The following is a 17,103-nucleotide window of genomic DNA, read 5'->3' on the forward strand; positions in this document are numbered from 1 at the left end:
AAATACCACTTCTATCTTTGTGTGATTGCAGATATACCACTTCTGTCATTGACCCACTTTTTAGCTTTATAAATGGAGATGTTCATATAATATTAACACTTTACAGAATATTTATAGATATAAACTTACATTACAATGCTATGTTAAAAAAAGAACTAAATAGAATAATCTACTACTCCAATAATAAATTTATTTACAATTTTATAATTACACTAATATTATTTTTAATACATTATTAAATAATATTTCAAATATAAATATTTAATTTTTTCAAACAAAAAATTTGTAATCTTTAAAAATAAAATACATTCAAAATCTTAAAAAGACCAAAATCTTAAATGAAACTAGCAATACGTGGCTCGGCACGTACATTCATCTAGTATATATATATATAAAGTTTATCTACTGTAGGCCCCTTTGTTTCTACCTCATCACATGGGGAAGCTTTTTGGGCCAATGAGAATAAAATGAGTAAATGGTACATGTTATGGTAGTATTTTTTTAGTTTTTTTTTTGACAGAAGTGATCTTTTTCTAGTTTAAATAAAAAAAAAATTTCAGTTGTTTTATTGAGTCGGGGCTGCTTGTTATATGGGTTTGATTGTTGTTGTGGTTTGTTATTTAAAAAAATAATATGTTTTTTAATAAGAAGATGTGATCGGGGAGCAAACTTCACTCAATAAAATATTTTTAAATAAAAATATTAATACATAATTTATATAAATATTATAGCGAATTAATTTGAAAGATAATTATGACAAAACTCGTTGTCTAGTTTTATTTGTTACTATTAACTATTTATGTAAATAAATTGGTAACGAAGGTACTTAAATGATCAATTTTGTTATAGTTCACTACTAGTATAAGAAAATTAAAGCAAAGTTCCTAACTAAATATTTTTTTTACAATTAAATACCTACATAAAAATAATTCAAATTAATTTCGAAAAATAATAATTATAATTTTAATTAAAAATTAATAAATACCTAATGCTATGACTATTTCTAAATTTAAAATATTTCTAGATAGACCACTAATTACAACAAAATTTACTATTTTTCGATTTGCCATCTAAGTATTTATATAAGTAGTTAACTTCACTAATAAAACTGCATTAAGAGTTATTCCTTTAGTTTTATTTGAATTTATTGTGTAGGTGATTATTTATTTATTTATGTTTAAATATAAGTGAAGTGAATACATTATTAATTTGTATTATTTGGAAAAAAAAATATACTATGTAAAAGCTCATCAAAATAAATCTTTAAAAAGTTATTTTAAACTTTTAGTTTTTTACATTAATTTTATGAAAATATTATTAAGAAGTAATTTTTTTTTTTTGAAGAAACAACAATTTCATTAAAATTAGCATTCCGAATATAAGATATCCAACATAGTAGTGTGAGCGTTAAACTCATAAATGCTACAATCACAATAGACTCAAGCTAGCCTTGCAACAATATATGTTAGTCGATTTGACTGTTTTACAATATAAATTTTAACACGATCGAGACAAAGAAAGCAATACAAATTGACAATCCTGAACAATAATACCAATAACAGAACTTAAATGAGAATGATTGTGAATAGCTTGAATTGAGAGCAAACTGCCAGATTCTAACTCAACTTATTGCACCCAACCATTTCTAATTTTGACTCCGCTTAAAACTTCCTTGATGTCCATTATGTCAATAACTTCAGGAGCAAAAGAGCCACTACGGTAAGTAGCTTTGGCTTCAATAAGAGCACCTAAATATCACCTAAATATTTTATATTTAAGTATTAATGACAACCTCATCTTTATGCTATTTTGTAGTAATTTTTTCTCCAAGTTATCAATTTGGTAGTAGTAGTATATGCCATTCTTTTATTTGTAAAGTAAACCAATTAGAAAAAGGAGATTGTCCTATTTATAATTATACATCAAGTGGAATAATACAAACTAAACACTACTACAAAAACTCCCTTTAGAGGCGGTTTTTAAGCCCTTTCAGCGTCGGTTTTCGCTAAATGCGCTACCGACGCTGATCAGGGTGACGCTAAAGGGTTTATATGAACCGACGCCATATGTACCCCTATGGCGTCGATTATTAGCTGGGAACCGACGCCATAGGGGTACCTATGGCGTCGGTTCCTAGCCAATAACCGACGCCATATGTGGCGTAGCAACCGACGCCATAAGTACGCGAATTTCAGTTTTTTTATTTTTTTTTAATTTAATTATATAATTTTAATTACATTTTAATTATATATTTATTAATTTATATATTATTTTATTTAATTTAAATTACATATTTATTTAAATTTTAAATTACATATTTATTTAATTTAATTATATATTAATTACATTTTAAATTAAATATTATTTAAATTTGGGTAAAAACATAATTTGATTTCATAAAAGTAATTAAATATTACACAAACACTAATGTAAAATTAGTTAAAAATATTAATAAGTTAATAAATCTAACTACAAGTTAATCTATAAAAATTACATAATGAAGAAAAATTCTTCGACCTTTCAACCTCAATCGTCACCGTGAATCACCGCCATCAATTGTTCGATCCACTTTCGCTGTAGTGGTAACAATTCTATTTTTGGATCGTATTGCTTCTTACCCCCAAACTGTTAAAAAAATTAAAAATTTATATTAGTTTATGTATATGTATATTATATATTTGTTATTATAGAATTTATATACTATAATCAATAATTAAAACTTACAGCTTTTTGATCTTGTATGTAACGGCTGGGGTTGGCACGTGCGACGATGTCACTGACAGTCTACAACAACACAGCTTTCAGATTAAAAAATTCTTTTTTAAAACCATCATAGACCTGAACCCCGTTCTCATACAATTCTATTAAATCGTCAATCAATGGTTCCAAATATACATCGATATTATGTCCAGGTTATTGCGGGCCTGATATCATTAAAGAAAGCATGTTAAATTTCATCTTCATCACTAACCAGGGAGGAAGATTGTACATAACTAGGAAGACATGCCATGAACTATGACGACTACTTAGAGATCTATGTGGATTTACTCCATCCGCAGACAGACCGAGACGAATGTGTCTTGGTTCAAATTTGAATTCAGGATTTATGTAGTTTACTTTTTTCCAAGCTTGGGAATCTGCAGGATGTCTGAGTTTTCCATCTTTCACTCTCTTGGTCTCATGCCAAATCAAATTTTCAGAATGTTCTGCACTACGATATAATCGTTTCAGTCGCGGAATCAAAGGCATGTACCACATCACTTTTTGGGGGATAAGTTTCCTATTCTCCTTACTCTTGTTTACTTTATGGCGAGATAAACCGCAAGTCGGGCAATAATTCATGTCTGCATATTCCTTACGATATAAAATGCAATCGTTCGGACATGCATGAATTTTTTCATACTTCAATCCTATAGAATTTAACGTTTTTTTCACTTCATAAGTAGATTCCGGGAAGCAGTTGGCAAATGGTAAGATATCTTTAAAAGCAGCTAAAAATTGAGTAAAACATTTATCGCTCACTCCATTTTCTGCTTTTATGTTGTAAAACTTTACCATTGTTGGTAATCTTAGTTTTTTACAACCATCGAACAGAGGTTTATCAGCATCACTAAGAAAATTATCGAATTTCTTAGGATCATTAAGAAATTCCTCCTGTGCTTCGTTAAGCAAGTCCAATGGATAATCATCGAAATCATTACCCTCGATATCATCTACCCCCCGCTTTCCTAATGGATATGGATCATTAGGTAAATGTTCGCCATGGTAATACCAATTAGTATAACTTCTATTGAAACCTCGTAAATACACATGGTCCTTAATCATTGTAATATTCCCTTTAGATACATTACAACAATCTACACACGGACAATGAATACGATCGTGATTTTTAGAATTCTTTAAGGCAAACTCTAAAAATGCATCGAACCCTACTTGAAATCGCAGTGTGTCTCTCTCCTCACGCATCCATGATTTATCCATAACAAAAATCCTATCCAAAAAAATTCAGTATTTAGTAACTAATTATAGCTAGTTACTAATTACACAATGTAACTAACTAAGTTTCTCACAATTTATTCATATTAATTTATAAATTACTCAAATTCTCGTTTTAGATTAGTTCATATTATTAGGTTGTTTTGTTGATTAGAATGTTGGTAAAATGTTAAATATTTTTAATAAAAAAAGTTGAGGGGAAAAGTTTTTGGTAAAGCAATAAGGGTATTAACTAATATTTTTCCCTTTTAATTAACTTTTGCTCTTTATTTTCTTTGAAAAATAAAAATCCACATTGAACCTCTCAAATGAAAGAAAAAAAAATAAAAAAAGAAGGATTTTATATGTTTATTTTGTTAATGTATTTAGTAACTAATTATAGCTAGTTACTAATTACACAATGTAACTAACTAAGTTTCTCACACAATTTATTCATATTAATTTATAAATTACTCAATTTTTTTTTTTAGATTAGTTCATGTTATTAGGTTGTTTAGTTGATTAGAATGTTGGTAAAATTAAAAAGTTAACATAAATGTGAATATTATTATTTTTTATGTGACCTAACTTCTTATCACTATATTATAATTAACTAGTTATTTGTATTATGTAAATATTATGAATGGTTTTACTAAGATTTATCCTAATTCTACCGAAATTTCGGCAGCATAACGGGTGTAATTGGACGTTCCCAAAATTTTTACAAGTGCCTAAAATAACAAACAAAACAGATAAACAATACAAAATTAATCCACCCATCCGACCGCAGTACATGTATTCGCAGAACCTACTTCACTACGGATGAATATTTAAGATATTCAAACTCAACTAACATGCATTGATAATTAATTATATAATAAGAAAAAGTTAGTTAAAGTATATACCTATAATTGCAAGCCCAAATACGCTACACACAAAATTATGCCGAACCCCTACAATATAAAGAAATACAACGAAATTACAAAATTAATTATTTCATTACTTATAACTAGTTATAAAAAATTTTAACAAGTTACTTAGTTACTAAATTATACATACATATATATAATCAATTATATCTCACACTATTATCTCAAAAAAATAAAATTATATCACACACTAATTCAATTTTAAAATTTTTATTTCTAAACTAATGAAATCCCTCCAATGTCATTTTATTCACAATAAATATATATTACAAAAAATATATAAAATACAATTACAAAATTTATTTCCATAAAAAAATATACACACACTATATACACACATTATATACAAATATTCAATAAAATATACAAATACATATATATACTATACATTGAGGTATAAATTATTACCTAATAACCGCAATCCGACGACCACCGTAAAAAATCCCGGCACTATACACATAAAACACAATAATATTACTAATAAAATAAAAAAACTCAAATAATAATTTACAAAAACAAAAAATAAAACAATATACATAATACAAAAAGAATAGAAGCAATATTTATACCTTAAACGAGGTTGAGATTCAACAATTTCTCAAGAAAAATCGGTGGCCGGATTTCAAACCCAAACTTTACTATTTGGGTTCGGATGACACTCAAAGAGGGTAAAAAATCAAAACTTTTTAGGTGTATGTTATTAAGTATCGAAAATGGAGGATTTAAAAAAAAATAGGCTAAAAAGGTTAAGAAATGGGGGAGATAAGGGTGGGAGAAGGTGGTGGAGGCGAGGCTTTTGGCTGAGAAGAGCTCTATGGTTTTTTGGGTTGGCTGAGTGAAGTGGGGAGGAAGAAGATGATCGAACCCTATGTACAAGGGTCGACCCTATGGCGTCGGTTCCTATGTAGGAACCGACGGCATAGGGTACACGGTTTGCTGACACGTGTACCCTATGCCGTCGGTTCCTATGCAGGAACCGACGCCATAGGGTAGTTCAGAAAAAAAAAAAAATAATTAATTTCCAACCGCCTCTAAATGGTATAATGCAATTTTATACCTACGATTTTTATCAAAAAACCGCCTCTAAATGTCAATTTCGAACATAGCGGGTATTTTCACACCCTTTAGCTTCCCTTTTTATAAATGGGGTTGAAAAAACTGCCTCTAAAGGCTAATATTGTAGTAGTGAAATATGGTTGATAACATATATTTAAAAAATAATTTTTATTAGTGGTGATTGTAATTGGACAGTTGATTCGATAAATATATGTTATTATAAAATAAAAATATTAGTAGAAAAAAAATAAAAAATAACAAAAAAAGAAATTAGTTTAGCATGTATTATATATTATGTGGTGTTAAGTACTTCTCCATGCCAATGATTTTCAAAGAAAAATTTAAATTGATACACATTTAGTAAATAATTTCCAAAAACTCAAATAACAAAATTTAAATAATTAAATGGAGTTTGAAAAAATTTCAACTTACTTATTTTTACGGGTTTCAATTTTTTTTTTTTTTTGAAAATAAAGGAAGCTTTATTAATAAACTTCTTTCATGATTACATCACAAACATCAGGAGTAAAATCATTACTCCTAAAAACACGATCAGCGACAAAAGATGAAGCTCGAGCAACAGCATGAGCAACACCATTAGCAGATCGTTTAACAAATAAAATAGACACATCACTAACACCTTCCAACAATGTCTTACAATCGGAAATTACACCCCCAAAGTATGAAAACATAGGAAGTGGACTACGCAAAGCTTGAATCACCGTAAGACAATCAGACTCAATGGTAACTCGATTCCAACCTTTCTTTTTGAGCCAACTCAATGCCTCCCTCACACCCATAGCCTCAGCTAATTCTGGAGTTACAGCCCCGATTTTACAGCTAGAAATTGCTTCCAAAACATGCCCCGTAGCATCCCTAGCAACACAAGCAAAACTATACCTGTTAGGATCAGAGAAAAGAGCCGCATCGGTATTAATTTTGATCTCTCCTGTTGCTGGTTTTTGCCAAGAAAGAGCACCATCGGCTGCTGTCAAAAAAGCAGCAGTAGGAACGTACTCTTTGCCTTGCGCTTTACTCCATTGTTCCAACATACTCGAAGCCAAGACAGTGACAGTCGCCACAATAACACTTTTATCCTTCCAAACACAATCATTTCTAACCTTCCATATAGCCCAACAAGTCATGGCTATGATCTTCCTTTGATCCCCCTCAAAAGTTTGAAAGCAAGCCTCTATCCAACCTGTGAAAGTACCAACATATTCCAAATCAACATCTATTCCCGTATTGATCCAACAAGCCCGAGCAAAAGAACAATCCACCAATCGATGCAGTATTGTTTCATTATTGGAAGAACACACAGGACAAATTGTATCAATGTTGACATGTCTATACCGAAGCATGGATTTGGTTGGTAAACAGTTTGAAGCCGCTCTCCACAATAAATCTTTCACCTTCGGAGGAACTTTAAGTCGCCATAACTTACCCCAGAAATCAGACCCCACCAGCTGTAAATCATCTTCCTTTCTTTGTTGCAAATGTCGATACATACTTTTTACTGAAAAATTCCCTGAGCTCTCAAAAGACCAGAACCAAACATCATACATACGACTTGAATTTAAGGGAATACTCAAAATGAGTTGAGCATCCCTTGTATTAAACAGATCACGCACCAAGTCCACATCCCAGGCTAAACATTCAGTAACCATAAGAGCATCAACATTATGATTTAAAAGAGCAGGATGACTCGAACTGATTCTCGGATTCTCATCACATGGAAGCCAATGATCTAAAATAATATTAATTTCAGACCCATTTCCAACCCGCCTGCGAGCCCCCATTTTAACCATGTCTATTGTTTCAAAGATACTACGCCATACAAAACTGGGATTACTACCCAATTCTGCACTCAAAAAATTCTTCCCCGCATAATATCGTGCCTGAAACAAACGACTAACAAGTGTATGAGGCCTACAAAGCAAACACCACCCTTGCTTACTCAATAGGGAGAGATTAAAATCATGAAGATCCCTAAAGCCCATCCCCCCTTTTGATTTGTGAACCGTCAGCTTATCCCAACTCTTCCAATGAATCCCTTTATTATTCTTTGAAGAGGACTTCCACCAGTACTTGCACATCAACTGCTCCATTTCATTAACAGTCTTCAAAGGAATCAAAAAGACATTCATGGCATAACTAGGCAAGGATTGAGCAACAATTTTTATCATCAGCTCTTTGCCTGCTTTAGACAAAAATTTCCTTCCCAGCTCTGAATCTTCTTCCTCATCTTCTCTTTTAAGAACCCCAGTAAAGCATTTTTATTTCTACCCAAGATGTTTGGAAGACCCAAATAAGTACTTGTTTCTCTTGCCTCTTGAACCTTCAATACAGAACATATTCTTGCACGAACATCCATCCCAGTATTGGCACTAAAGAAAACAGAGGACTTATTCAAATTTACCTGTTGTCCAGAGGCCAACTGAAAACAATGTAGGAGCTCCATCACGTTAGTTGCTTCCTCCTCAGTAGCCCGACAATACAGATAACTATCATCAGCAAAAAACATGTGGGTAATAACAGGAGCTCCACGAGCTACTTTACAACCCCTAAGCTTTCCTCGCCTCTCAAAGTCTGAAATAAGTGCCGACAACCCCTCCGCACACAAGAGAAAAAGATAAGGCGATAGAGGATCACCCTGTCTTAGACCTCGTGTAGGCACAATAGGACCCAATTCCTTTCCACCCGAAAGGATATTGTATGATACCGAACGGACACAACACATAATCAAATGAATCCATTGTTCACTAAACCCCATCTTCTTCATAATTGCCTGAAGAAAACCCCATTCAACCCTATCATATGCCTTACTCATGTCAAGTTTGATAGCCATAACTCCCTCCTTGCCTGAGCTCTTGCGTTTCAGATAATGCATAATCTCAAAGGAAATTAAGATATTATCAGTAATAAGCCTCCCAGGAATGAAAGCACTTTGAGATTCTGAATTGACATGATGAAGAACACCTTTCAACCGGTTGCCTAACACCTTTGAGACTATTTTGTAAATCACATTACAAAGAGCAATGGGCCGAAGATCATTCATAGACTCAGGCTTAGACTTCTTAGGAATAAGAACAATATGGGTGTCATAAAGATTAGTCGGAAACTCACCAAGCATAAAAAAGTTTTGCACCAGCTTCACTATATCCGAACCGACTATGTCCCAGAACTTCTAATAGAACCCCGGATTAAAACCGTCAGGACCCGGGGATTTATCTGGATGCATTTGGAACAAAGCTCTCTTCACTTCTTCACTATCAATCGGAGTCACAAGATCATGATTCATCTCAGTAGTTACTCTTCCTTGGACACAATTAGTGACTCGTTCCCAGCTTATATCCGAAGCAGCAAAAAGAACTGTATAATAGTCAATCATCACCGTAGCCAATCCACTATCCCAATCCACCCACACACCATTGTCATTCTTGAGTGAAACAATCTGGTTATTTTTCTTTCTCGTATTTGCACAAGCATGGAAATATTTTGTGTTCTTGTCCCCTGCTTGTAACCAAAGTTGCTTTGATCGTTGTCTCCAAAAGACCTCCTTCTGTGTAAGAATCTCAAAAAGTTGTTCATGAGTATCCTTATATTTCTGTACCGAAGTATCGTCTCGACGCCCTTTCAATTTTTTCAACTCCTTGTTACATCGAGCAATACGATCCTTAAAGTTTCCAGTTATATCTTTTCCCCATTCAGCAAGGGAGGTGCTACAACACTTAATTTTCTGGTACAAAGGATCATCATTAAATATTTCTCAACTATCATGAACAATCTGCCTACACATAGGCTCCCTACTCCAAGCATTCTCAAACCGAAATCTTTTAAGAAACACCTCCGGTTTTCGAAAAGCAAGATCAAGCCAAAGCGGAGAGTGATCTGAAGCTGAGACTTCCATGTTAAAAAGCTTAGCAGCCAAAAAAAGAGAGTTCCAAGCATTAGAGATTAGAGCACGATCAAGTCTAACTTCAATCCAATTTGGCGTACCTTTCCCCTTCTCCCAAGTAAAAGGATGCCCGATAAGATCCATATCCAGCAGCTCACACTCATCTATAACTTCTTGAAAGCCATCAACAAGCCACCCTGGATAAGGGCGCCCCCCACGTTTATCTCCTTGAGACAAAACGTTATTAAGATCCCCCATGAGACACCAAGGCAACGTAGATTCCTTGGAAAGTTGCCGTATTCTTCCCCAAGTATTCGATCTTAAACTTCTTTGTGGCTCTCCATAGAAACCGGTAAAACAAAATTTCGGATATCCATCCAAATGAAAAACCATATCAATATGATTAGTGCTATAGGTTAGGAGTCTACCTTCATGTTGGAACTTCCATATCATTGCCAAGCCTCCACTATGTCTGACAGCATCAACAACAAAACAAGCTTCATAACCCAAACTACTTTTTACAAACTCAACTTTTTCTTTTTTACTAATAGTTTCACACAAAAAGATCACATTGGGCTTCTTTTGGAATACAATTTCCTTCAAGAATTGAACCACCCGAGGGTTCCCAAGCCCCCGACAATTCCAATTTAAAAAACTCATAATCCTTGGCGGGTCCCATTTTTGGTACCCGCCTTTAACTCGTTTTTTTGAAAAATATCATCTTCCTCTCTTATTGCTGCTGGACCGAATTTATCCCCCATCCCAATCTCTCCTTCGTCAATATGTAGGCCCATATTAATTTCTGTTGCATTCAAGTTGGCCCTACCCACATCACCACTCCTTTTATCAACCAAACTTTGGGCCGGCCCAATAGCTTGAGTGTGATCATGGCCCACTTCAGAAAACTCATCAACTCTCCTTCGTTTTGGATCCGTAAAAATGAACCCTCCATTTTCAAAGCCACTTTCCTTTCCCGCTCCCTCATTCATCAATATCCCTGAATTTGTGGAGATTTCCTTTCCACCGTGATCCCCTCCCATGATCCCATGATCCACGCCTACACTCTCCTCATTATTACTCACATAAACTTCCATATCCTCCATATCCTCACCCTGATTTTTCGAAGATTTTCCTGCCCTGGAACTGCTCACTGTCGTCGGAGAACTGCTGCCACCAGCCGATTGCAACGGTCGGGCCATATTGTCTCGGAGCCATCTCGCACCAATCTGCTTCTGGGAACGTCGATCTGGAGCTTTCATGAATAGACCATAGGGCTTCACTACCTTCTCAACTGGTTCATCAAATAGCCGGGGACAAAAACGTTCACCGTGTCCGAGTACACCACAAATAAAACAAAAAGTGTGCACTCTTTCATATTTGAAATTAGCCCAGAAGTAGTCTTACTTAATTTTTTAAAATATGGTATAAAGTAATTGTTGTCTTAGAAAGAGAAAGAGATTAAGAGACAATAGAAGTGAAAGAAAGGGAAAATAAAAATTGAACGTAGCCTTAATAGTAAAGTTGGTAATTAAAATTATTTTTTTAAAATAAATACTTGCATAAAAAAATTTAAACTAATTTTTTAAAAAATAATAATAATTTAAATTAAAAATTAATAATTTTTTTATAAATTATTAATATTATTTTAGTTTTTAAAATAAATATATAATTAAATATTATTATAATATATAAAATTTTAATTATATACATACAATCGAGTCTTATCGTAAGAGTATACACTCTATTTTATAATAATCACACAATCTTTCTAAAATAACTGGTAAAAAGAAAATCCTACGAATTTTTACTAGATCCTACTACGGCTAAATTCTTGAATACATGATTACATAATATGATTATGTATGTTTAGCAAGCAGCTTAATATTTTTACACGAAAAAAAAAAAAAAACTAAAGCCTCGCAAGTTAAGAAAACAAGTTAACACATAATAATAGGAGGAAAAAACATAATACTAAACTATGGCCATGCACCAGTAAAGAAAACAAGTCATCACATAATAATAGTTTCGTTGAGGGTAGCAGCTGTCTTCACACACGCGGCCACTCCGCCCGGCTTTGTCATCGGAACGGGGTTGTTCAGCAGCTCTGCTTTCACCACCCCTTCTGCGTCCTTCTGTGTCGCTCTTTTGTCAGCCGGAAGTTTCGCACTCGCATCCTATAAATAATAAAACTTCTTAATTAACAATAATATATAAAGAAATTAGGCATAATGTGTAACTTGTAAGTAATTAGATCGATCATGTACGTACGGTGAGAATATCTCGGAGCTTAAACTTGTAGCACTCGTCCACATCAATACCACAATTGAAGGTGGCCGTTGATTGAGCCACTGAGGCAAGGCCACCTGGTGTGACGTCATTACTACCTGTTCAATAAACTGTTAGTAAAATATAAGAGTGAACAATATTATCGAATAAAAAAATTTTAGGTTGAGTTTCTTTAGGACGTTCGTGACACTGTCCAGGAGTGTGCAAGCAGTCAGAATTTACCGATCGTCAACGGGATAAAACAGTCCAATCACATTATATCAGAATCCCACTGCATTGTAGAACACCATCGAATACACTCAAAGATATTTGATATCGCAAATAGAATTTAAGTATTTATAAAAACTCTATTTTTTCTGAAATAAAATAATGTATTCTATCCATCAATTTAATGTATTATATAGATGAATGGATTGAAAAATCATAACAAAAATATTTTATAAATCGTGAAGTGAGTTGGTTTGAACGTGTCTATACGATTAAGTAATTAATTTCAATTAAATAAGTTTCTTAATTAGATTAAAAAATAAAAATAAAAAATAATTATTTTATTAAATAATTTTTTTGTAAAAAATAATTGAGTGCTACACCACACCAACTAACCTAGTTCGAACGCACATGTATTTGGTGGATCAAATGTGTGAGTCCTCAGCTATTCGCATAAATTGAATAGCCCTAAACTCAAATGTCAAAATTTCACTCTATATACCCTTATAAATAAGTGTTCATGTTATGTGGGACTCTTTCCACTTCACACACAACACCAACACTCTTATATTTTGTTAAACGATTCATCAAAGTTACAACACTACCTGTTGCTCTAGCCTCCGCAGCTTGAATGGCCGCCGCGTCAATCTTATCCACCGCCTTATGCCCAAGGGTCTTTGCCGTCGCTTCTAGAGCTTCTCCTATTGTTATTGCACACGACTCACTAAGATCATCATCAGCAACTGATGAGACCCTCCGCTGCTGTTGATGACCATACTCACTAACAACCTAATTAATAATATAAAAAGATTAAAATAAATCAATTAATAATTTCAAACTAAACATCTATATAATTAAAATGGATCGCACCTGCCCACCGACTGATTGGTTGTCAGTGACGTCAGTGGTGCTCTCCATAATCTCGACACCTTCCCCTCTAGCCAAGTTGGAGACGTCTAAACCGTTCCACTGGGCCTGGCTCTGTATGGTCGATTGTATCTTCATGGAAGTTTCCATGGAAATGTCGTCGTATTTGACCTGTTCTTGGTCGCCTTGAGACCTACGTGGCTGTTCTTGGCTCATTTTCTTCTTTCTTTTAATTTGGGTTAATTCAGTTTATAAGTTGTGGCTTTTGTCAAAATACTACGAGGCAGCGATATATATAGCTTGTTAAATTTAAAGGTTTTTCTTTTTCCCCTGAATTGTTAAATTTATATGAACAAGATAAGTGTGATATTAACCTAATTTAATATTAAGTCTTATACATTTTATTTTAATAAATAATATAAAAATTAGTTAATCAATTATAATAATTCACCGAGATCTGATATTTACTAGTAACAATATTCTACCGGTCTCTTTTAAATATTTTTCGCTCGTTATTATATGCATAGTTTTTCTTTTTTTTTTGTCCTTGATTGAGTTTATAAATACGTGTGATGAGGCTAGGGCTAACACCTGGGAAGTGAAGAACTGAGATGCAGTTTGGTTTTACACGTTAGATTATTTGTAAAGGACACTTGCATGCACTTACACATGTGGGCTGTCCGCATTTATCCAAAACTAAAGGATAATGACATTAAGATCAGGATAGTTATCTTCGTTTTTAGAAGTATCAAAAGCTTCCAAAAGTACTCTGATTTGTGTTCTCAACAAGTTTTATTTTTAGCCGATGTTTAGAGAATGAGCTTCATAAGGAACTAAGAAATAGTAGTCAAACGAAACTCTCATGTATAAAAGTTAATATTGTTTCCCCTATGCCATTTTGTCTCTAACAAATAGGACAACAAAATATCATTGGAATCTTACAGATGATTTATTCCATCCCAGCCATTCTTAGGTGGTCAACACTGATAAATAAATGGTTGATTTAATATAGTGTTGATATATGATATTTTAAAGTGATTAAGAGGTAGGCATTTAACATTTCAGATAGTATATAAGCGCAGTCTTACCAATATATCTCTTTAATACTAAAATTCAAATTAATGAATAATGTATACCATATATTGAGCTAATTAATAATTCTATTGGATAGAACACTACAAATATGGATTAAAAGTGATAACTTCCGGGTAAGTAATATAATGCCATCTGTAAGTGGAAGCGTCCCCCATGAAGTTGGTGTGCAAGTGTCCTCCATGGAGTTGAGAGTTATCACCAAATTATAGAAAAATGTTAAATGTATTTGTAGCATTAAATATTATTACAAAGTATCATAATATTAATATATAGTATTAAATTTTAGGAAATTTATATAGTATACTGATTTTTGTTATTTTTTTACAAAAATACTGTCAGGCGGTATTTTTTACTTTTTTACTGTGTTTTTTTTATAAGTTTCATACTGCAGTATACTGTGTTAAGTTTTCACTATTGTTATACTGGTATTGTGTAGTTGTTCAACTGTTGTTTGGAGTTGTTCTGTTTTGTGTTCTACTGGTATTTTATAAAAACACAGTATTTTGAAAAAAATTTCGTGTGACAGCATATTTTTGTAAAAGTTAACCCAAATTCCAGTATTTTTTTAAGTTTTCCTGAAATATTTAAAGGTAAATATATACTATTTTGGACCTTGTGTTTTGCAAAAATTATTAATTAGACTTTTTGTTTAGTTAAATGATAAAATAGATCTTATATTTTTTAAAAATAGTAAAAGTAGGACACTGAGTTCAATTTTTAATATTTTTTTTTCTTCATATAACTAACTTTAATACAATTTTTAACACGAACAAATACAGAAAATATAACTAATTTTGTCATAACATCTCTAGATCATATTATTATTAAGTTTTATTTTGACAAAAAATCAGTTCAGGGTCCTATTTGTACAATTTTAGAAAATACAAGGTTTATTTTATCATTTAACAAAATAAAAGGTCCAATTAATTGGTAACTTTTGCAAAACATAAGTTCCAAAATAGTATTTACCCAATTTTTAATTTTACATATCTTTAATAAGAAATTATTAACCATGTATTATTAAACAGTATAAGAGGACTCACAATAGGCTATTGAAAAGAGAAATTTAACAATCTATGCTTTAATTGTGTTTAGGGATTCAAATTATACTATTTCTTTTTTTATCATGGAAAGTTTCAATTTAATACCTCAAAAAATTAAAACCCATCAATTTATTCAACCATAAACTTTTTCTCTATCTCTCCCCCTCCTTCTCTCTCGTCTCTCTCTAGGAAAGTCACACCACACCCACACTTTACCAGTTGGATCACCCGTTGCCAGAGCTACTGTCGTTCGACCACCTTACATGACGGTGGAGTTAGTTGGACCACCTTGAAACTACAACTTTTAGAAACCAATCCCTTCCAAAAATAATGAGTATGTAATTTATTTAGTAATTGTTGTTAGATTTAGTTGTATTTAGTTTGATATGAATAGAAATACACATATCATTATTTTGATTTGGTTGTTTTGTTCCTGAAACGAACTTCAGTGATCCTGCATTTTTTGGTTTTTTTTCTTTGTGTTTTAATAATTTTTAGCAATGTTGTTAGCAATAAGCGAGTGTGTTGAAGGTTAGAGATGACATTTCACGATACTCTACGATGCTGATAGCGATATTTAACGACAAGAGAGTGTATTAAAGGTTAGAAATAACGTTTAACAACAAGTAGTGATGTGTAGCGATGTATTTTATAATATGTTATACGTTTGTTGTCTGTATATGATTTTGGCGATGCTTATCGACATTATTTGCAATATTTATCGATATATTTAGAAAAGAGTGTTTGGGGAAGTCAGAAATGACATTTAACAACAAGTAGCGATATTTAGCGATATAGTTGCCGATATGTTGCAATGTTGCGTGCGATATTTCATGAAATATTTGTGATCTAAATTAATTTTTTGTTCATTTTTGTTTGCAGATTCAACTGTCTTTGTAGTTGTACTGTATGATTGGGTTTGGGCAATTGAAGGTTTCAACTGGATATTCAATAGCCCAAAAAGTAAGATGATGTTTGAGGCTGACACTACTTTATAGAAGATGCATGAAATTTTGTATGAAGAGTTGGAAGTAGACCCTTTTGTATATGAACTGAAAATAGAAGTGTGTTACATGTACATGATAGACAATATGATACCGCTGAAGGTTTTAGTGAAAGATAGTCAAGTAAGATATGAAGGCAAAAATGAGTGTGGAGAACTTGCTGCCACTATTTGTGACTAAGGTTAAGAGGCATGAGAATTTGGAGCCTAATTCGCCAACTGTCCCCCTACGAAGTGTTGTTGGGACTTTTGTCCCAGAAACAGATCATGCGGTAGGTTTGAATGAGCAGACCCCTACTAATATAGATGAGCATAGAACTGATAATGCATTTGATCAATTTGATGAGTTTGATGCTCCTTCTTACAACAATGATCCCGTGGTAGATTTAAACGAGAATGGTGATATCGAGTTGCAGGTTGATGAAGCTGTAGAGGTACCTACTTTGAGGTTATAGCTACCTCTAAGGAAACAGAGTGCAGAGTGAGAAATAAAAAACCCTCGTAGTGAAAATCACCAAACACCAGGCACTAGTAGCAGTCGACCAATTCCTCCTTGTAGTACTGTACCATCAAATTTTGAAGTTTGTACAAAATTCAAGCCTCTTATGTGGACAAGGGAAGACATAGAGGAAAATAATGTTTATACAACTTCTCTTAGTGTTACACCTTCAAGGGGAATACATATTGGCAAGTTGTACAAAACAAAACTGAATTAAAAAGTGTAATGGGATGATTTGCATTGAA

At 32.8% G+C, this 17,103-nt stretch overlaps 2 protein-coding genes across 2 annotated transcripts; both read right to left on the reverse strand.

Moving 5' to 3' along the window:
• Positions 1–9,147: 9,147 nt before the first annotated feature.
• LOC133031228 (uncharacterized) lies at positions 9,148–10,518 on the reverse strand. Its single transcript, XM_061104681.1, has 2 exons — positions 9,808–10,518; positions 9,148–9,699 (listed from the first exon to the last, which is right to left on the reverse strand). Exons 1-2 carry the CDS (start codon positions 10,516–10,518, stop codon positions 9,148–9,150), a joined length of 1,263 nt encoding a protein of 420 aa, XP_060960664.1.
• Positions 10,519–11,522: 1,004 nt separating this feature from the next.
• On the reverse strand, positions 11,523–13,627 carry LOC115723867 (late embryogenesis abundant protein D-34-like). Its single transcript, XM_030653332.2, has 4 exons — positions 13,222–13,627; positions 12,957–13,140; positions 12,127–12,242; positions 11,523–12,032 (listed from the first exon to the last, which is right to left on the reverse strand). The coding sequence occupies exons 1-4, from the start codon at positions 13,432–13,434 to the stop codon at positions 11,868–11,870; spliced, it is 678 nt and encodes a 225-aa protein (XP_030509192.2). The 5' UTR covers positions 13,435–13,627; the 3' UTR covers positions 11,523–11,867.
• Between the last annotated feature and the right edge of the window lie 3,476 nt (positions 13,628–17,103).

The sequence above is a fragment of the Cannabis sativa genome, chromosome 9 (assembly GCF_029168945.1).
Source record: "Cannabis sativa cultivar Pink pepper isolate KNU-18-1 chromosome 9, ASM2916894v1, whole genome shotgun sequence".
NCBI classification, from domain to species: Eukaryota; Viridiplantae; Streptophyta; class Magnoliopsida; order Rosales; family Cannabaceae; genus Cannabis; species Cannabis sativa.